Source organism: Euprymna scolopes, chromosome 14 (assembly GCF_053919585.1).
Source record: "Euprymna scolopes isolate OS-2025 chromosome 14, ASM5391958v1, whole genome shotgun sequence".
Taxonomy (NCBI): domain Eukaryota; kingdom Metazoa; phylum Mollusca; class Cephalopoda; order Sepiida; family Sepiolidae; genus Euprymna; species Euprymna scolopes.
The window spans coordinates 5862876-5885730 of NC_136495.1; the positions used below are offsets into that span (position 1 = coordinate 5862876).

Here is a 22855-nt window from a genome sequence, read left to right on the forward strand (position 1 = left end):
GAAGGATCTTTACTGTGTTTATATAATAATGATTTATTATGAATAGAGCTATTGTTTATAACAAATATTTTTATGCAAACATGCCTACACATCCAAAATATGTTTCAATCAAAGCTGTTTTTTGGTAAATATTAAAGATTTTTTTTCTGGATGTACAGTCATAATTTATATATAATATATATATATATTATATTTGTGAGAGAGAGAAATTAATCAGTTCTAAGCAACAGTCTTCTGAGGATTGAAGGTTTAATCCCTTTCACTGAATAATAACTTTAATCAGTAATGGCTGATAGAACAAAAACGATCCAATGCCAAGGATTAAATAATAAAGTTCAAAATGGAGTATAAGTTACCAAGTTTGGAAGAAAATGAAAAAAAATGCACCTGAACAAGGTGGGGGCGGGTTAGGGTCAGGCCACCTCAGCTGAAACATGCAAATGACAATAAAATGAAAAATCTAATATATATCAAAAGTCTTTGATGTTATTTCTGAGATGAAGTTTTGTTATTTACATTTTTTGGGCGGTTTTTCACGATTGATGAATTTTTAACTAGCATCTTTCAAGTTCTTTTTGTCATAGTAACTGGATCTTATTTTAAAATACTGGAAAGTATGAATCACCTCAAATGTTACCATGACAAAAGGCACATGAAAAAAAGCTGAATACAAAAGGGTGAAAATGGCAGCAATCATGAGGAAACAATCCAAAAAAGGTAATACACACATATTTCGTACTACTGTGATGAGTTTTAGAGCAAATATAATACAAGTGTTTGGAAGAATGAGATATTCAAGCAAACATTTAAGTGGAATGTGAAAGTAGACGTCGAAATCGAACAATGAAATATTGAAGAGCAAAAATGAAACATTTAAAAGAGTGCAACCGGTGATTTCAGTAAAAAGTGCAAAGCATGCAAGGAAATCAGGCAAAGAATTTAGAGAAAATAAAGAAATGCAATAATTCCTTGAGAGTCGGAGAATTTATAGCAATTGAACTCAGTTTAAATTAAAAGGAAGTACAGAAAACAAACACAACATTTCTGTTTGAAGCACTTCAAACAAATATGAATTTAAAAAGTGTTGTAGTTTGCTTGAAGCATTGTGTAAAAAAAGTTGATATTTGAAAACAACCACAATCAGTTTTCTGCTGAAAGTTTTGTTCAATAGAAAATCATGCAAGGCAAACGTAGATGAACCAACAATATTGAAAAATTTAGTAACAAATTAAATATTTACCAACATATTGTATCGGAGCAAAGATGATATGGTGTAATATTTTGTTTTTATATTCTTCTCAAAAAAGTAATTTATATAATTGAGTGTTTTTTGCCTATAAGCCAGAAGCAGAAATGTTACAAGTTGTGTTTGGAGCAGCTCAGCCAAAAATCATTATATCCATTATTTTAATTAATAATTACCGAATTACTTAATATGTTAGTTTTATATACTCTTGCCTTAAGTTCTATCAAACAAGGACTTCAACTGAAGAGCACATTGTTGTAGCTTTTAAATATTAACTTTTTTTTTTACACAAATGAAATTATTTGTATTTTGTTTTATTTAAAGGAAATACTTCATTCAGCACAAGTTTGTTTTTTTTTTTATTTAAAAAAAAATTAATTAAAATAATTATGCACATCAGCAAAAAAATAAAAAAATAATAAAAAAATAAAATTTTTTTGTTTAAATATATCAAAATAAGTTTTGGTGCTTCAAATAAAAATATTCAGCATTTAAATCCATACAAAAAATGAAATTTTTTTTTTTTTGTTTTATACCAATTTGTAAGCAATCCAACAAAAAAGATTGCTTCAAAATTTTTGTTTCATGTTTAAATATTTTCCTAAAATCCTTTACAACAAAAAGGTCACATTTGTTTCTTTTGTGAACCAGTTTTAAAACCAAGGCATGTTGAGACATCTAAGAGTAGGATGCTTATCAAAGTTTTAATGGAACAGGACATTTAACATTCTGCCCTTTTTTTTCTAGGTTTTCCGTTAGCGATTGTGTAACCTTATGCTCAAGATGCTTTAGATGGTTTTTGATGCAGAGAGATTATCCAAAAGCAATACAAAGTGTACGGCATGGAATGATGCATGTGATGCGAGGAGTTACTTTTGAACGTGTTAAGATTTGTTGATTTCTAGCAGATTGCAAGTAGACTGAGGTAGACATATATATATATATATAAAACCCGGCGTTTTCCTTGCCTTAACCTGGCTTCACGAGCCTCCCTTCGTTCTCGACGCTTGCGCTCATAATCATCTTCTTCGTTAAAACTGTTTACTTCGGCTGCGCTGCATTAGTGAGGAAACACACAAGTTAAGTAGACATAAGAGGGAGTTCAGGAACAAAAACAACAACACAAATCCTGGAAAATATAAGGTAGAGTATTGATGCATGGGTAACAAGAGAAATCTATCACCTATCATCAAAACGGGGGGGAAAATTGTTTCGGAAAAAAAAAAAAAATTTAATAAATACTGAAAAAAGATTAAAAAAAAAAAAAAAAGCACAACCATGCATAAAATTAAATAAAATTTTGCTTAATCCGAAAAGAAAAAATAACAATAATGTAAGTTATAAAAAAATTATAAGTTACATAAAAAATAGGTATACATTTTAATATATAGTTAATAACCAGATAATGTTTGGATTATACTATTAAAAAAATAAATAATAATATAAACCATATTAAACCCAAGTTTTGAATCTTTCAATGTATATTGAAAAAATATTAGATGCATAAATAAGGTTAATAAACCCAATAAATCATCTAAACTTCATTACAAAATATGAAGTTTCCTCATTTAAGGACAGAGAGATAATGAGGTATTATATATTCCTATCTAAACAATTGAAAATATTGAATGAAAAACCTCAATAACAATCTTGATGAGAACATTCATAATTTATTATACAACAAATTATAACATACTTTTCAATGAAAATTGTTCAGATTTTTATAAACTGATTACTTTAATATTTCAATACATTGCATCATTATGTAATTATTATTATTAACTAAAATATATGTAATTACTATTATTAGCTAAAAATCGATTAAGACTTCTCCTTTATGTATTCGCTTGCAGCGATAATGTTTTCCATTTTATTTTTCCTGGATATGTGACTTTTTCTAAAAAACTGTCTTGATGAAAAAGTATAATACGTTTTATTCATTGGATTTTTGAAAATACAATTTTAGAAACGTCTGTAAACGAGGTTGTAAGCACAAAAACCTTTTATTTTAAAAAAGGAGGTAAATGTAATTTAAGTCTTTAAAATTGGAGACACACACACACATGTATATATTAGAAATTAATTGCAGGAAAATATCAATGCTAAAAGGCTCTATAGATTGACAGATTTATGATTATTTTCAAAAGTCTAATGGATTCTGTTGTAAATAATTTCAAATAGAATATTTCATAAACATTTTTTTCACACTCAGATGTTGAAGCCTGAAGCAATCTGCCTGCATTATTTTTTAAAACCTACAGGTTTCCAGAAATTTGACAAAACTACACTTGATGCCCCCCCCTCTCCTGTATACACGTATGCACTTTTGAATACAATTTATTACGTTTTTGTTTCTTCTATTATTTTTGTTGTTTATTTGAATAGCATGACCAAGCTGGGATTCATACTCTAAACAAATGGCAACAAAATATTCTTCATTGTGATTACAAGATGGGGGAAAAGAGTTAATGTTGTTTCTAAAAAAAAAAAAAAAAAAAAAAAAAAAGATTCTTGTTGAAATTTTGATAAACGAAATAAAAGATTAAAAATTCAAAAAATAACTAAATCATGCACAGTTTGAAAAACTTGGGAACAAAATTTTTTTTAAATCTCAGAAATGGTTTATGGGGTAAACAATACATGCAATAAACAAATGTTTTTAAAGAATTCTGTATAAAAACAAGTAGTAATGCAAGTCATTACAATTTCAAATTAAAATCTGAAATAAAAATTGGATAATATCAAATTTTTTTTTTTTTTGCCTCAAAAGCAACAGAAAAAAAAAATAACATGTTTCTACCCTGAAATTAAAATAAATTTTATCAAATATAAGGTGATGATTTATACTCATTCAATTTTACTCACTCGAGACTGGTTTTTGTTTTTCCTCTTCCCTGCAAACCACCCTAACTCTTATCGCAATGAAATTTTGTAATAAAGTAATTGCTTTGAAACATATTTTAATGAAGGAAATTAAAATTTTGGGAAAATATACTTCAATGAAAGAAATTAAAAGCATTGGGGTTTTTTTGCAATAAAAAACATAGGACATTTTACAAAGTGTTGAAATTTCAAACATCAAAGATAAAATATTTCTTGGTTTTAGTATTACCTTATTCTTTGATTTGAAACATTTATTCTTATTTTTAATAGATGTTTTTATATTGATAATTGTAAATGAAAATTTCTATTGCATGTGGAAGGAAAATTCATATTCTAGAGTGGTCCTGACTAAATAAATTTCTAAACCTGAATCATAGGAAATTAAAAATTATATAATCTACATTTTTCAGAAAATTATACAAAAAATAAGAACTTTAATATGCATTACTTGTTGAAAAAATATTAAAGTTTAACAAAAAGTTAAATGAATATTTTCATGTGAGAATTTTTTTTTCCAATTCACTCAAAATTTAGTAAAAATGCTAAAACAATTATTTTAAATATTTTATGACAATCTTTTTCTTTAAGCATAAATTTTATGATCTTTTGGTTATTAAATTAATTGAATTAAATTGTTTAAAATTAAAGCTTACTTTAACCAGTTACATTTACTTGTGAGATTCAGCTGGTCTTAAAATGTAATTTATTCAAGTCTAACTCTTAAGCCACTGCATACAAAATAATCATCCTATTTAGACTTATTTAGGAATCCAATTTAATGAAAAAGAAAACAAATTATATAAAAATACACTTACACTCTTAGGAATGTAGGTATCTTTTTGATATTTATTAAATTAATAAATTAAAATTTCATGAAATAGGAACAGACAGATGAAAGTCTTAAATATCTTATCCAATAAATCCTAAAAATGTTGGTGCAAATTTATTCTTTTATTATTTTATGAATTCTGTTTTATTTAATTTTATTATTTATGAATTCTGTTTTATTTAATTTTATTATTTATGAATTCTGTTTTATTTAATTTTATTATTTATGAATTCTGTTTAATTTAATAATTAATTCTGTTTTATTTAATTTTATTTTGCAAAAAAAAAAAAAAATATTAGAATACAAATCTGATTGCATCATAGATTTAGTTTTTGACATCTTATCGATAAATTTCATGTCGATAAATTTCAATTCAAAGTTATCCACTTATTTTAAAAAATGTTAAGGGATGACATTAAATAGAGAATTAGAATTCTTACAGTATAAATGAAAATAAGAATGGCATTAAAAAGTTAAAATTTTGAAATTTTTGAAACAAGCAGATGTTTTAAATCAACAATATGATTGAGAAAATTACATTTTCTTATTTTTAGCATTCTAGTAGTCAAAAAAAAATTTTTTTCAAGTTTAAAAAATAATCTAATGTAAAAAGAAATTTAGAAGCATCTAGAAAAGAGCAAACAGTAAATTTAGTGTATTTACTGCCACATAACATGAGATTAACTAGAGATGTTTGTCAAAGAAGAAATGGCAAAAGTTTAGCCAAACTTTCAGACTGCTAGAGTCACCATCACATGAATATTTAGAATATTTAGAAAAAAAAAATAAAAATAAAAAAAGAAAGAAAAAGAAATGAAAAAAGCAGAAAGAAAAACAGAAAGAGAAAAAAAAAGAAAAAATAAAGACGAGAAAGAAAATAAAAAAGAAACAAAAAGATCTGATATAATTTATTTTTTCCAAATTGGTAACTAAAAAATATTTTTAAAAAATTACTATTTGATAAAACCATGACTTGGGCAATAACTGAAAGTTGGCTTGAAATATATTAATTTTAGAAAAAAAGACTTAAAAAAAGTTCTTAAGTTTCTAAAAGGTGAAAAGATTTGATAAAATATTACATTCAACATACAGTCTGCTTAATCTGTTTTCTGTTTCTCTGCGTGGATTTGGCATTCCTTTGTCAGGGGCGGAAATGGCTTCATTCTCATCTGCTCTGACCATGCAAAAATAAACATGCAACAACATTAGAAACAAACGAGCATGCAGATATATAAGAGAGAAACAGAGGATCTAAAGAGATCTGTAGATATAGGGAGGAAAGGAGGGAGATATAAATAACAGAGATAGAAATATTAATGAAAGCATTCAGGTTAAGAAAAAAAAAAAAACGAATTCATTTGAAAAGCAATATTCATTAAAAAATGATTACACTTCATTTTTAGATGTGTCCTTGCATCCCTATGAGAAACTTATCAAATTTTTTATTTTAAACTAAATTTAATGAAGCATTATGAAAAACTAGTGCCGTGAAATAACTTGTGCCAAAAAAGTGAAAGTTATAAAAAAAAAAAAAAAAAAAAAAAATCTATTTTTGGTCAGTCAAGTTAAAAAAAAACAAAAGAAACATTTTTTTAGTCTGTCACGTGTTTGAAGTAGCATTTTTGATGCTAAACATATTTTAAGAAAGAGTTGAATCTTATTTTGCTCATTTTGTTAAGTTGATCTAATCTTAAATAATTGAAAAAAAAAAAAAAAAAAAAAAAAAAAAACTTTCTATATACCAACAAAACTCTGCGAATCCTGGTATCCTAATCTTAATGCATGGTAGCACAAAGGGATGACGGCATCCATCAAAACAGGTGGAATACAACTGGAGGATCTTTTATGACACTTTGGAACACGTGGCCAGAACATACGGCCTAACAAAAGATCTGCTCTTTGGTACAACCACTGGCAAAAGAGGACATGGAAGACCAAAAACAAGAATGTCAGACAACGTGAAAGACATTGTGGACATTAGTATGGATGAGTTGCTCAGAATGGCGCAGATTCGTGAAGAGTGACACGGCTGGTCAGTAATGATCATTCCGTCAAAAAGAGAGAAAAACTCAAGTAACTACTAAAACTCCTTAGATGATGTCACAAATGGATAATGTCATCCATTAAAACAATTTTGGAAGATCATTTATGTTGTAAATAGATGTGATCATTTTTGTGACATCTATTTAAGAGAAATTAATGATAATTATCAATTTCTATAAGATTAATGATGAAAATAAAAATAGGACAAATTACAATTTTTATTAATCCATCTAAATGTTCAAAGAAATTAAAATCGACAAATACAGAATTATGTCCCCCTTTTTTTTTAAAGATGTTTTTAAGAAAATAATTATCAACAAATTTTCTTCAAGTTATTGCATTACATCAATTTTATTCTTAACATACTATAACAATCCACGAGAAAACTTGAATCAAATATCGAGTTTGTAGGAAAAGAGCTATTGATGAGAACGAAATGATAAAGAGACAGACATTACTGGACATTAGATGATAACAACTAGACCTTCCGGATCTATACAGTCACTGATCAAGCATGTAACCATTCGGGTCGTCTCGGGTTTGTGTTAACGGATGACGTCATAAACAACTCCCCTTTCTTACACATCTATTTAAGTGGATAAGGCCATCCTTTTGTGAGGTCATCCAATGTTCAAAGACAAGATAAAGATGCAGAGTTTTAATAGAATGTAAATAAAGGATAAAATACTGACCCATCATATCACATATGGTCTAGTATCCTATTAGAACTAAACGAAGAGAAAGGTACGCCCTAAAATGGAGTATTGTTGCCCTATCCAGCCTTAACAGAGTTCAAAACGTTGTAGGTGATGCCCTTTTCTCTTCCCTGCAACCTCTTTCCACAAAGAAGAGCTGTTGCGAGCCTGTCTCTGATTTTGATGGCAAGAGCTCAACTGAACTCCAATCTATGGTTCCTTTGTCAAATTTTTACAAAAACCGCTCGACTAGCTACAACCATTACATACGATTTCCCTCACTCTCTAACTGTGCCCAAGTCTAAAAGCCAGATTCCACGAACAAAGTTTCTTTGCCAAAACTGACCCTGACCACCTGTGGAACACTGTTCTGTTGGCTTGCTTCCCAGTTGAATACAACATGGTAGCCTTCAAATCAAATGCAAACAAGTTTTTGTTGAGCCGTCCCCATAAATAATCAAATTTAATTTACATGATTAACGAAATCTACACTATCACCTTACATTCATTAACCCTTATCCTCGAATGGCCTTTGAGTCTTGGTAAGTAATTACCCCCCCCCCTAAAAAAAAAAAAAAAAGTAAATATAGAGATTTTCTCCTCCGTTTCTGATAAAATGGCTGTATTTATTCTATCAGTGAAGGTGAAATTCTGAGTTGTCCAACACATGCCACATGCAAAATATTCAATTGAATATGAGGAAATTTTTTTTTATCTTAATTCAGAGTGGATCTGGATTTTTCACAAATTAAAAATTGACCTTGTATCTAGATCAGCCCTTGTGGGGAGGCATCTAAATAAGGACGCAATTCTTAATATGCATCTGTTTGATATTTAACAAGGAAATATTTCAAACTTTGGGAAAGACCAACTAAAATCACATTTAAAAAACGTCAAAATCCTCGAGTTAATCCAACCTACATTGTGGATGAAGGTTCATAGCTATTGTTTTAATCGACAGATGATTTCATAATGCCTATGAACATTTGTTGGAAATGAGATTATATATATATATATATAAAGAGCAAATAGTTAATAAAACAGGTTAAACACTTTGAAAAAGAGTTAAAACATATTTAATTTGAAAAGGAAACATTAAATAAGTGGATAGTCCTTAATCCGCAGAATTTCGAAGAAATACTTTCCTTCTCATCAGAGGGTAGGAATTAGCAAAATGCGGGATCGGATTTTGGATGCAAAAGTATTTGATGAAACTGCAAGTAAGTGTTATCTTACTTGATAACAAAAAGTGAAGCATACAGAATAGGGTCAATAAAAAGGTGATTTCACGTGAATGGATAGTCAGGTGAAAGGTAATAATCCAATGACGGTAAAATCCAAAAATGTAATTCCCAGAAAGTTAATCTAATTTTCCATTCGCACAAGTAAAATCCAAGGAAATCATGTAATTGAAAGATGGTCCAAAATAATCCAAAAGGCCGAAATCCATGGAATAATTCACAAATATGTACAAGGAAAATTATAAGCTTATTATAAGCTCTATCTCCTAATTGGTTTTATCGAGCTTTTACATCTGGTTGAGATTACTTTATAAATATTAATTCTTTAATATTTATAATATACTTTTGTTTTTCCATTTTGGATCATTTTGGTAAATTTAATTGTAATTTTTATTTTATATATATATATATATATATATATATATATATATATATATATTAGATAGATATTATACACACTTTTTTTTTTTAAATATAAAACTAAGATTCCAGCAGAGTGTTCTTTTATGAGGAAAAAATTCTGTAAATAATGGCGTACTATTTATATATATTATTTACAGAAAGTTTAGATAAGTCATCGGTACCCTCGGTTTCAAACTTGATTATAGGGGACCACTCTCTTCAGCTGAGAGAGAGGATTTAAGTATATAAAATTTCTCCTTTTTTATTTTCCCTTTCTTTTGTTTTCTTTAGCATTCCAAAACATTAAACGGACAAATTTTAAAATTTTTATTATTTGAATTTTCGGTTATAAAAAAATAAAAAAAAAAACAACAAAAAAACAAGATTTGCACAAGATCTTGTAATGTATGTGTATGTTTCCAATTCCGGTTATAAAACAGATGAGTATCGACTGAAGAGAGCTTGATATGGGTATCAAAAACGGACCCCTATTAGTAGGTTTGAAATTAATGATACCGACGACTTATCTAAACTTTCTGTAAATAATATATATCTCAAGCACATCAGACCAACTGATTAAAAAAAAAAAGGCACTCAAATGCTAGGACACATCTAAAAAAAATTTCACCTGCAATTAATAAGATTAGCAAAAAACAAGAGGAACACAAGAACAAAAGTTTGCATTTTTTTTTAGTAAAATCACAATACATGCCTCTCACTCCGTAAACTCCAATCCTTCTACATCATGGTGTCTACATGATAGTGTTAGAGCTATGCAGCTTGAACTCCGATTCCTGATAGGGTCACCCAAGGCATACAAGTTTGGCACCAAGCAATATTAATTTCATAGCTCAGCTAACTAGGACTTCAGTGAAAATCCAAGAGGATTCAACATCAGGATCCATTGCCCTCTGGTCGTCTGTATTTGGCATGGAACCACAACTCAATAAAGTGAAAGTGGCAACACTGCTTCCATTTCTTTGTGTTTTCGGCAAAACTTTTGCACGTAGCTATTGCACTTTGCTACTTTCAGTGTCGAAGGTAAAAACATGCAACCCTACAAGTTAATGAATGGCTGCAATCAATGAGGAAGACTTCATGCAGACCAGAAAATCATGTGGCACAATCTTCATGATTGATAACTTATACCTTTTTAAAAAAGAAACATGCAAAAGTTTTGGACGTACGAGATTTTGTTAATAGATTATTCAAGTCAAGCATAGTAAATATTTAAGATAGAAAAAAAAAAAAAGACAATTTTAATTAAAAAAAAAAAATAAAAAGACAAATTCATTTTTTATGGGTCAGCTGAAACTTTTGGGGGCGGATGGAGTCCGTTTATGAAATTTCTTGCAGTTTCAGTTGCTTTGGTTTCACATGTCTGGCCTTACCCGGTCGTACAATATGTTCAAACATGATATTTTAATTTATGCAGATTACATATGTATTATAGAATCAATCCTCTATTGAATATTATATATTGTGAGAAATAATTTGCTTGGTGGACTAATTCGCAAAAAATAAAATAAATAATGATAATGTAGTTAATCAAATTCTGTCTGTGTTTGTTTACAATATCATGTCAGCTGATATTTGGGCTTGACGATGATGTTTAGTTTTCAAATATGCAAACAAAGAAATGATTTAAATTGTACCTCTTATCGTAAATTGAATTTGTTAATAAAAAAAATTAAAATAAAATGGTGAAGTACACCCAGGCTTGAACATTGGATCATTCAATTTGTAGTCGAATGCTCTACCACAGTAAGTCTCCAGATGACAATAAGTCTGCTTTTTTCTAAGAAGAAATTATTTGCTGAGATTTCATTATCTCCCTTGCCGGTGCAACCTAAAATAATTCCCTATAAAAATTCTTTTTTTATAGATAAGAAACATTTTTAGGATTGGATTTTTTTCAATTTTCCATATGAATTACCTTTGTGTTAAATTTGCAAAAGATAGGCTCAGCTATTTTGGAACCTGGAAGAAAGGAATTCATACACAAAGTGACTAGAGATTATTTGATCAGTCTACAATGACTTTTCCATTGCTTTTAACGCTCAGCATATGGGTTGAGATGATTATTTTGCAAAACCCAACTCTTTAATTGAACATTTACCGAGTAAAGAAAGTTCTTTTTTATATCTAATATGTATAAGTCAATCGTCCGTGCATGTCTAGCTAAAGGACAAAACTAAAAAGCAAATATCCACAAAGTTGGTATTTTCTTCATAAGCGTTGCTGTGGATGAATAATATATAAATTTTAGACAAAAAAAAAAATTCATTGCTCTGTAAAGGTGGGGCATCTGTTTTCCAACTATTTTATGTACTAAGGAAAAGTAACTCATTTTTCGCAAGGAGTTATTTCCCTTATGCCGCCTCATTTCTTGAGTAATCTATAAAAGTGTGTGTCCAGGGAGAGGAATGAGTTTAGTGGAGAAGAAAGAGAGGGTGGGGGGAACTTACTATTTTATACTAATATACTATCTTTCAATTCAGAAATGGTGGCAGTGTAGTACCTGTTCTTTTGTCATAAGACCACTCAAATATTACTTCCTACTTGGAAGACAGTGTAGTATCTTATTTTGTCATAAATATGCTCTGTTTGGTTACATACTGTTGCTAATAATAATAATAATAATAATGTACAATTCTAGAAAAATTTTTAGGGAGACTCAAAATTCATACAGCTTTGGGGAACGGGTGCAAAATATATTTACAAAATGACAAGAATAAGAATAATTTTATTTATTTGTTTTTATGGTAGTCACCACTTATCAAGGCCCAGAAGCCACTCGGGGGATAAGGGTTATTGCGTGTACAGTAATCAATGGGATAGTATCGTAGTAATCATTAGTATTGGAGATTTGATAAAGTGTTTTAAGGGGGTGGGTCATCAGGAATTTGTTTATGTTGGACTTGAAGACATCCAAGTTGTAGTCAGGTGAAAAACAGGCAGACGGAAGAGAGTTCCACAGGCATGTACTTCTAAAAAAGAAGCTTTGTTCATGGAATCTACGTTTTGATTTTGGCACAGATAAAGAGCGGGAAAAATTATTGACAGTGGTTTCAGCCAGACAGGTGTTTTTCGTGAAAGATTGGAGCTCAGACGAGAATCATCAATAAGTTTTAAAATACAAAAGTAAAAATAAAAAAAAAATTCTGCACTTGTTTTGGTCTTTAAAGCATTAAATTTTGAATTCCATATCACACAATTTTTATTACTTAGATACACACTCAATCAGCATTTTCTACTATATTGAGCATTTAAACATTATACTTCAGCATCGGAAGGAAAACATGCCAAGCATTATCACCATGGTATGTCAAAAAGAAAAAAAAAATTGTATTTCCTGATGAAGATTCTGTTAGGAATCGAAATATCGAATTTAATTTTAATAAATGTGTTTTTATTGATTGAAAAAGATTCTGCACTCGTTTTGGTCTTTAAATTGTTAAATTTGGAATTTTTCATTACAAAAGTGAAAGTATATCGCCTTGCTCCCTCCACAGTGGGATGATGTGAGAAGCGTCCTAGAATGGAATTTAAAATGTCAGTGCCCTAGAGGAAGAACACTATGGCCTGAAAAAGTTCCTTAGTAGCCTCATCAGTATGGGCACTGCTGGTGATTAGCAGTAAACTAACCCTTTTTCAAAAGAACTAGAACTGCACAGAGTGAGAGACACAGCTTATCAAGTTAAAATAAAAAAAACAAAACATTTATACACAAGTATTTTTGTAATTTATCTTAAAAAAAAAAAAAAAGTGTTTACATTAAAAATGACTACAATTACAGGATGTATTTTCTGCCGCATCTCTTCTGGAGTGAAATAATATATTCTTATGTGAGAAGGGAGTAGTCAATGTCAAATAGAGGTCACAGATCAAGCAAAGCATTTCCCTTTTTTGGCATCTAACAATATGAGAAAGCCATTTCTTCAGCTGGAAGTAGTAGTGGGGTGGGGGTCCCTAGGAACAAAAACCAAGTCTATGTGAAATGATTTGTTCCCTGCTGATTGAGGTATGTCTCTGGTCCTGTGCAATTCTAATAGGTTCACCCATTCAGGCTTTGCCTTCTCCCTTTGAGGAGGAGTTAGTTTACTGCTAACTGCCTTAGATGTTCCTACCAGGGAAATCTGACAGGGCTGCCCAAGCATTTTTCATAGCAGAGTGCTCTTCATCTAAGGCACTGGTTTTTCAATCCCACTTTTCGACCCGTGTCACATCGCACTGCTGTGGGAAGGAGATAAATAATTTCTTAAAATTGTTATTTTTATATATATATATATATATATATATATATATTACACATACACTACATCACAAAATATCTAGTGTGTATATATTACAATGGTGACAAATCCAGGAATAGAGCATAATTTGGGGAGATGTCTTGAAGGGATGATTTCAGAAAGTGCTCAGGAGGCCTCCAGTTTTATTTTATCCCCTTAAAATATTGTCAGAAAATAAAATGTCAGAATTACTTAACAGTCGTGTTTTTTTTTTTTTTTTAAATAGAAAACTTACATTCTGTTAAACTTCAATGGTTTTCCAAAAGAAAATAGTTATTAAATTTAAAATTTATTCCTTATAAAATATTTATCCATACTCCGAATTTTCTTTTTTGTGTATTGATATTCATATTAAAAATACTTTTTTCTATTTATTTAAAAAGAAAATACAACCTTGTTATATATGGGTCATGGAATTGCAAAAGATTTAGCTAATTTGCATATTCTTTTAAACATTCATTTTAATTCCTTATTAGATTTTTTTTGTGTTCTTATGGGATGATCATCTTTAGTAACCTATTACGTATAATTATATTCATGCAGATATTCTACTTGATTTATATTTGTGTAATATTTGCATTAAAAAATAGTAAACACAAACCCTTTTTCTATATATATATTAATGTATACACGTGTGTAATATATATATATATATATATATATATATATATATATATATATATATGCGCTTGTTTTAAAAAAAATTTGCCTACCAAACTCCTGTCAGTTTTTGGTCTACAGACAAAACTTAATATATAGGGTATTATAACCCATACAAAACTTTACGTGAAACTGAAATGTTTTGTTCAGAACCAATTCTACTCTCTAAGCAACTGTAATTATAATATATATATATATATATATATATATATATATATATATATACACATACGTGTATGCATAATTCAATTCAAGAAAGGTGTGGTTTGGGTTTGCCTCACAATCGCACACGCAGCTACCCTTACAGGAGGGGGGGGGCTATCCTCTTGACATTAAACAGAGGCATCAAGAGTTATGAGAATCAGCCATTGTCCAGCTCAGAATTTTAATTATAAAATATATATATATATATATATATATATATATGTAAAAAAACAAAAAAAAAAACTGAAAAAAAAAAAACAAACAAAACTGCCATATTGACCTAAATAGAGCAAATCTACACGATTGGAAGTAACAGTCACCATAGTTATATCAAGATGTCTTCTTCAACCTCGTTTAAGGCAGAGAAGTAAAGTGTAGTATCTGTTCTGATACTTTATCATTTCTGTCTTCAGTCAGTAAAGGAGAAATCCTCCTAGATTGAGGCAATTTTTATTGTCACAATCCAAAGTGCATTTTCTTTTTGGAGTAATTATGAGAATTTTTATGCATGTATGGCATAATTCATGTTAACATACCGAAGTTAAGCAACATTGAGCCTAGTCAGTACTAAAATGGGTGACGATTTGGGAATTCTAGGTGCTGTATGTGCTCTCTGCTTATCTCGGCATTGTTTCCAGTTGTCTAGCACTTCTTGCCACTGGACTTCAGCAGGACCGATTCAAGAAAGGTGTGGTTTGGGTTTGCCTCACAATTGCACACAGGGGGGTGGGGGTATCTTCATGAGACTGAACAAAGGCATTGAGAGTTATGAGAATCAGCTATTGTCCAGTTCAGAATTTTAATTTATAATTTTATGCAGTGCTCAATATCTTCGCAGACAGAGCTTAATAGTTCTTAATAAGGTAAGTTGTTTTCCATACAGTTACCATGGGTTGATGCACACATGAAACCATAGCAGCGGTTAAAAACTTATCTTGGTGCTTGTGTAGAATAGTGATGATGTAAACAAACGCATTTCAGGGGAAAACATTACACACTTACGTGTCTAGCTGAAATCAGTATAAATTCCAAAAGTTCCCCCAAAAATGATCCAATAGAAGATGCGCTAGATGTACTTCTAACAAAATTTGTTACAATTACGTTCTAATATTTTATGTTCAAAAATAACATACGATAAAACTTGACAAAATTTATTTTCATTTGTAATTATTTTATACTCAACCATTTTTTGGAAATTTTTACTAATTTCAACATAACACAAGTATGTAATAATGTTTTCACCCAAGATGCGTTGATCACTATTTTAAACAAGTACTCTTATTTTTTTCTGTAATATGCACACATAATACCGGTTCTAGGATAGAACAGTTCTGCATCAACCTTATGTCACCTCAAAAAGATTAAAATCAAGACATAATGATACTAAACCTTATGTCTAGAATCTTTGTTCTAATTGTAATCAAAATCCATTGTAAGGTTTAAGCTTAAAAACTGAAATTTAGGGAATCTTAATTCATGTCTCGATGGATCAAATTTAATGCAAATCTGAAATATTTGAATGTTCAAATAGGAAGTTGTGCCCATATTAGGGCCAATAAAGAACTTTTAAAATTTTACTTATTAATTGACTAGCTGGCCGCCCAGCGTTGCCCAGTCGTATAATACACTTAAACATGATATTTTAATTTATGCAAATTGTGTATGGATTATTATAGAATCAATCTTCTATTGATTATTATATATTACAAGGAATAATTTGCCCAATGGACTAATTAAAAATAATAAAATAAAACAATGATAATAATGTTGTTCATCAAATTCCGTCTGTATTTGTTTACAATATCACATCAGCTGATATTTGGGCTTGACGATGAATGCCATGGAAAAGTCACTTTTGATTAATGTTTAGTTTTGAAATATACAAACGAAGAAATGATTTGCAACGATCTTAAATAGTACCTTTTATCATAAATTAAACTCATTGATAAGAAAAAATTTAAATAAAATGGTGAGGTACTACTGGGCTTGATAGTCGAATGCTCTATCACTGAACTATATCTCTAGATGATAGTAAATCTTTTTTTTTTTGAAGAAATGATTTGCAGAGATTTTATTATTTCCCTTGGCTGGTGTAAAATATTCCCCTATAAAAAAAAAATCTTTTTTATCGATAAGGGAGAAAAGACTATTTTTAAGGTCGGATTTTCGATACTTATCAGATGAATTTCTGTAGAAAGCATATCTAAGAACACTGCCAGACAAATTACCTATGAGGAAAAAACTCGCACACAAAAAGTAACTTTTATATAATACTAGCTGGGTGCCCGGCGTTGCCCGGGCGTTTGGAGGTGTAGAAAAAAAAAAAAAAAGTGGTAGTAGGCAGAAAAGAAAGAGAAAGAAAATCTGACATCTTACTGCTACTCCATTATGCGACCGGAAGTCTAAAGCGTTCAAATTTAACATAGTCAATCAAAAACAAAAGATGACTTGCAGAAATGGCGTTACTTTTAAACCTTCCATGAAAGCAAACTAGACACAAATTTGTTTTTAATGTGGGAGGAAAACCAGCTTCCCCCAAAAGTGAGCACTCTGGCAATATTCAAATAAATAGTAATTGTTTCAGTATGAAGGGTTTCCCCTACATTGACTGAGGACCAATTACAGAACAGATACTACCCTGCCCGAAGACCAGACAGTTGCGTTCCAATAGTTTCGCTTTATTTAGACAAAAAGACAAACAAACACTGGAGACGATGGCACGGTGGGAATTTTTTTTAACTCGATCAAACAAAAAGATAGAGACAATGTCCATTTGTGCATGCGAGATATTACGATCTGAAGAGTATGTAAGAACTTCTCGCGGAATCTAACCGACGCAAGAAGCCTTTCATTGACATACACAAACACTCGCACCCATTTTGCCTTTCACATTAAATTAATTGATATCTCATTTTTTTAAATAAAAAGAAAAAGAAAACTCGACGGTATCTGAATTTTCATAAAGGTTTTTACCCTCCTTTTCTATATTTGAACAGATTACACCTAGCAGTTGTGTTTGATGATTGGTTAATTAGTTTAAAAGTGAATCCTGTTCATAAAAATATATAAACAAACCTAATCAAACATGCTCGGAATACAAAAAACAATATAAAATAGTAAAAAATCTAACATGCAGGAAATGCCAGAGATTATTTAAGTCGATATGAGACATGCTTCAAGATGTTTTGGAATTGCAATAAAAACATTGGAATGTGTATCAAATTTGTAAAGATGGAATCATCCATATTTACTCGATTAATTAGCAAATAAAAATCCCAACTTACACTTTTTTTTTATTATAAAGAAAATGTTGCAAACTGATTATACATGCAAACTAGCATGAAACAAAATGGATACACACAGAGAAAATAGATAACTTCCATAAACTGACTGCAAAAAAATAAATAAATAAAAGTAAAAAAAATAAAAACGCCTAAATTTGATACTCGTAACTTTAAAACATCTATGCAATACATAATAAACTAAAGCATTTTCTATTAATGCATCACTTTTCAAATACATAAAAAAAAAGGGGGGATGATCGTCTGATCAGCAAATTATGATTAATCAGGTCTCTAAACAATTCATGCATTACTCAATTTTCAATTTAATTCTGCTGCCGTGTTGATTAAAAGACCAGGATTTTAAATACATTTCAAAAAGTGATGTTTTATTAATTTGAAGAATATTTAGCTGACAATCATTTTCGCGATAAAACAAAGAATTGTTTAAAAAGAATTAAATTGCTACAATTTTAAATTAAATAAAATATATTTAAAGAATATAAACAGCAATTACTTTTACAAAAGTCATTTTTTTTTCTTGACAGTAGACCTTAAATTTATTTTGTCAAAAGAATATTATTTTTGTTAGAATGATTAACTGGAATTGGGGGGAGGGGGAAACTTTTTAGGGTATCAGAAAATTTAAGTCTCGTTTCTGATGTCAAAAAGGATTCTTTTAATTCTTTTTATTAAAAACTTAATTTTCTAATGCTAGTACCAATGATAAAATGATGAATATCGATTTTCAACTACCCGTAAAACTAGCATCTATAGATCATAACAAATTTAGGTTAAAATGGTACCGGAAAAAATGGTCTAGTAAAAATGGCACAAGTGAAAAAATATAGATGAAAATCTTCGATAAAATGCATAAACAGAAGACATTTAGAAATTTGTCAAATTGAAAAGAAAACTATAAAAATACATTTTAAAGTAGATGAAAACGATTAAATACACCCTCCCTCAATAAAATTTTATGTTTTAACGGTTTCTAGAGTCACAATATTATAATCGTCCCATCTATGTTCATTATTAATGGTACATTATAAAGATTGATATAAAACGCACTGAAATTTCCGTGAGGTTTCACTAGTTTAAAATGTTCTTCGTTCTTAAAAATAAATACCCCCCCCCTCCAATATTTTAATATATACAGTTTTGCTTCTAATATTCATGTCGGACGAAAACATAATAAATTTTGTAATATTTCAACCAGTTATTGCTATAGGAAGATAATAATACTCGTGTGGGAAGCTATGGTGCGGGGGTGGGTAGTAGGAATCTGGTTTCCCCTGTTTGCCTATTTGGGTAAGATATGCAGGCGTTTTTTTTTTTTTGCTCACAGTAAGTAGCAGATGGCCAGCTGAGGCAGTTTCGGTTTACTTAATACACCAATAGACTGCTGCTATCATCATCATCATCATCCAAAGAACACCATGCTGCCAAGATATGAACAAAGTAGAGGTGGCCACAGTAGTAATTTCTCAAAATAGATAATTGCCAAGCAAACTGAATTTCGAGTCAGAAACCGGTTAAATATATACAAGCCAGTAAAAGATGGAGGTAATCGGAGTAGAAGTGTTTTGTAAGCTAAATAGTCAAAGGTATAGCTTTAGAGTTTGGAAATAAAGTACTAGTCAGGCCTGGATATAGGCCTTAAAAGGGCCAGTGGTTAAGAGAATCCGGGCCTAACCTTCATTACAAATGTTTAACTGTGTTAAAAAAAAAAAAAGATAATTTCTTTAGATTCCAACGTGTACAATATTGAACAATCCTGCACTTATGTCGGTTCCAGTAAAGCAGACGATAATGAAAAACTAAAAACAGCTACATCCAAAGTTTTACAGCTTTTAGGTATGACCTTGAAATGCATCCGGGTTTTCAGGTCCAAATTTAAGAGATTTGTAAGTGTGGATTCATCCTGTAGTTACTGCTACTTTGACCCGAAGTGATAGTACTTGTTAGTGTCCCATCTACAGATTTGATAGACTTTATCCTAAGCATGACACTTGAGGAAGAGCAAAGTGTAGTATCCGTTCTGGTATTACACTTCATCTCTTATTTCCTTGGACAGTGAAGAAGAACACCTTGACCGAGGCAGTTTTAATTTTTTCACAATTCAAAGTGCCTCTGTTTGGGGAGCTGGGTTTTCCTCACATTAGAAACTAACCATGTTCAACCGTCTTCATAGGAAAGCAAGTAAATAGGGACAGTTGGCTGCCTCGGACACTCTTGAGTAAGGCGTTTGTCCCCAAAGCCTCACTTGAAATCTATCTTTTCCAGCCCTTTATATTTACTCTATTTCTCAACTGTCAACTACCCTTGTTCTCTCTTACAACCAAATATAAAGCCGAATATAACAAAACTACATCCAGTTGTGAGCATTTGAAGCTTTGAGCGTGGAATCATTCTTCCTTAACTATCAGTACTCCAATGTTTAATCTGACCAAGAATTCGGTACCTGTTAAGTTTTTTTTTTTATAGAACATTATCTACAGACGAAAAGTAAATCTGCAAGCATTCATATACAAAATAGAATCCTTGAAGGATTTTGAAATATTAAAAATTAGAACTTATCAAAGAAACTGGATTCAGTATCAAATTACCCTAAAATGGTATCAAATTAGTGTTAGGATGATAAATCTGAACTGTTAGAGTTATCAGAATTGGGGAAAAATTGTGCCAATTTTCCGATGCCAAAAACGATTCTTTTAATTGCCTTTTTGTTTGTCTATGTTTAAGACTTAATTTTCCGTTACTGGTACGGTTGCAATGTGTTTGATTCATAATGGGGTATGGTCCCTCAGAGATAAAATAATTATTTATGTATTTTGAACTATCAGTAAAACTAATATCTATAGCTTCCTCCTACCCACACGTGCACTTTTACGTTTCCAAAAAACATATGCATATATTACATGGGTATTTACGGTAATGCACCCCCCCCTCAAAAAAAAACTTCTAGCTTAATATTAAAATATTTTAAAGGAATCAGAATCGGTAATTGCATTGGAATCAGGAATAATATTGGAATCCTCGCAACTCTAGTTTTAGGCGTTCTAAATATTGAGAGAGCAAAGGTCTCTTTACAAATGCCCTAGGCGTCAATGTAAACATGATTGAAGTCTTATTAGCAATACATAACTTTGATATTAAATGATAATGATATAAATTTCATATTTGAGGCTAAGAAATATAAGCATAAAAAAATACCTCTGACAAGCAGCAAAATCCTACCTCTACATTGTAGAAATCCCTAGATGCCGTAAAGCCTTCTACTCGAATAGCTTTTTCCCTAAGACTGCTGCACTTTGGAGCTCCCTCCCAGGCCCCTGCTTCCTGACTTTACCGATATGCAGAAATTCAAGTGAAACGTGAACAGACATCTCACTGTCCAACTATGCATAGTATCCCTGCAAATCTGGTCCCAAATAGTAACCCTACACGATCAAGTGACCCTGTGCCTTGTTTGGGGGTGAAACGTCAATAAAGAAATACGAAAAAATAAAAGAAAACATTCCCATATAAAATGAAAATTGTTTATGTATGATGACCAACAATATGTGCGGCCAGGATGATCTTCAAAATTTTCAGCTTTTTTTAAGTTTAAATAAATCATTTTATTTTTTATTAAAGTTTATTAACTAGAATAATGTATCGGAATGCCCATTAGTTATGTCAATGTCTTATGGTTTAAATAAATGAAAGGAATAGAAATTGTGAAGAAGAATCAACTACGGGGTGGAATGATTACATTGACGAAAAAACGATATGATTTCGTTTCCGTTTGATGGAAACCAGTTTTTTTTTTTGTTTTTTTTGTTGCAGGTCATGTACTAATTGACCAGCTATGTACAAATCGCAAGAGCAATCGAAACCTTTTGTCATGAAAATGATACGTCCAACGAGCGAGATCGGAAATACTCCACTGTACAACTCATGCTTTCTACTGATCCAAGTTATGACAACAGGACCATTGCCAGCACCCACAAAATGCAAATCCAGACAGTTCAACGCTTGAGGAATGTGCTCAGGGCGATGAACAAGTTTAGGTCATGGTCCACTGTGTGGTTTCAAGTGAGGGCCACATCATGTCACCTTACATCTTCGAAGTTGGTTTGAAAGTCAACACCAAAGTGTACTTGAATATGCTGAAGAGTGTGGTGAACCCCTGGTGCAATCAGGTGGCTCGTGTCACACCCTGGGTGTGGCAGTAAGACTAAATAAATCCAAAGAGACCCAGCCTTAGCTTCAGAAGGATTGTTATAACTTTGTACCCTTCTCTCACTGCCTACCCTCCTCTCCTGAACTCGCTGGTCATTTGCTCATGCATTAAGAACATCATCACAGCACCAACATGACTTCCTTCAACACCAAAGCCAGCCTGATCGCCGCCATCTGTCAAGCTTCTGCCACCCCTTGTGGAAAAGGTATGCTCCCAGTTCCAGACCTGTATCAAGGTGGTGATTGAGGCTGAAGGCGGCTACATTGAATAGATGTCAGTTCTACTACATAAGTTACCTGGATTGATTTTTTGTCAATAAAGTTTGGAAATAAAGCTGTAATGTTTTACGTAAGGCGACAAATTTATCGTTCCACTGTGTATATAATGACGATTGAAAAGGGTTCAAGAAATGTGTATATGGAAAGATAAGTATTGCCTACCTTTTCGTTAATAACTGATGAAAATCAAAGCGTTTTATGCAATTATTTTTAAGTACATTTGTCGTTTTCTTGTCAAGATCTTTCTTCATAAATATTCTGATGTTTGTTTCTGAAAAGATGAACTAAAATTTTACATAGAACACATAACAGACAAATGTGCTCACATCATTGAAAAGATTATCTCGAAAATATAATTTGTTTTTGAAAAGATGAACTAAAATTTTACGTAGAACACATAACAGACAAATGTGCTCACATCATTGAAAAGATTATCTCGAAAATATAATTTGTTTTTGAAAAGATGAACTAAAATTTTACGTAGAACACATAACAGACAAATGTGCTCACATCATTGAAAAGATTATCTCGAAAATATAATTTGTTTTTGAAAAGATGAACTAAAATTTT

The 22855-nt window shown here is 30.7% G+C and overlaps 1 protein-coding gene across 50 annotated transcripts in view; it reads right to left on the reverse strand.

Moving 5' to 3' along the window:
- Positions 1–22855, reverse strand: part of LOC145292850 (uncharacterized) — a 200518-nt gene that overhangs the window by 97336 nt on the left and 80327 nt on the right. For 25 of the 50 annotated variants that reach the window (XM_080138928.1, XM_080138914.1, XM_080138924.1 and 22 more), the window contains exons 3-4: positions 6049–6132; positions 2215–2301 (exon numbers count right to left, since the gene is read on the reverse strand). The exons of 12 other annotated variants lie outside the window; for them this stretch is intronic. In XM_080138928.1, the coding sequence (XP_079995054.1) occupies positions 2215–2301; positions 6049–6132 (171 nt within the window). The remainder of the gene's footprint in view (positions 1–2214; positions 2302–6048; positions 6133–22855) is intronic. 13 more of the 50 variants (XM_080138949.1, XM_080138947.1, XM_080138943.1 and 10 more) reach the window with 2 other exon arrangements.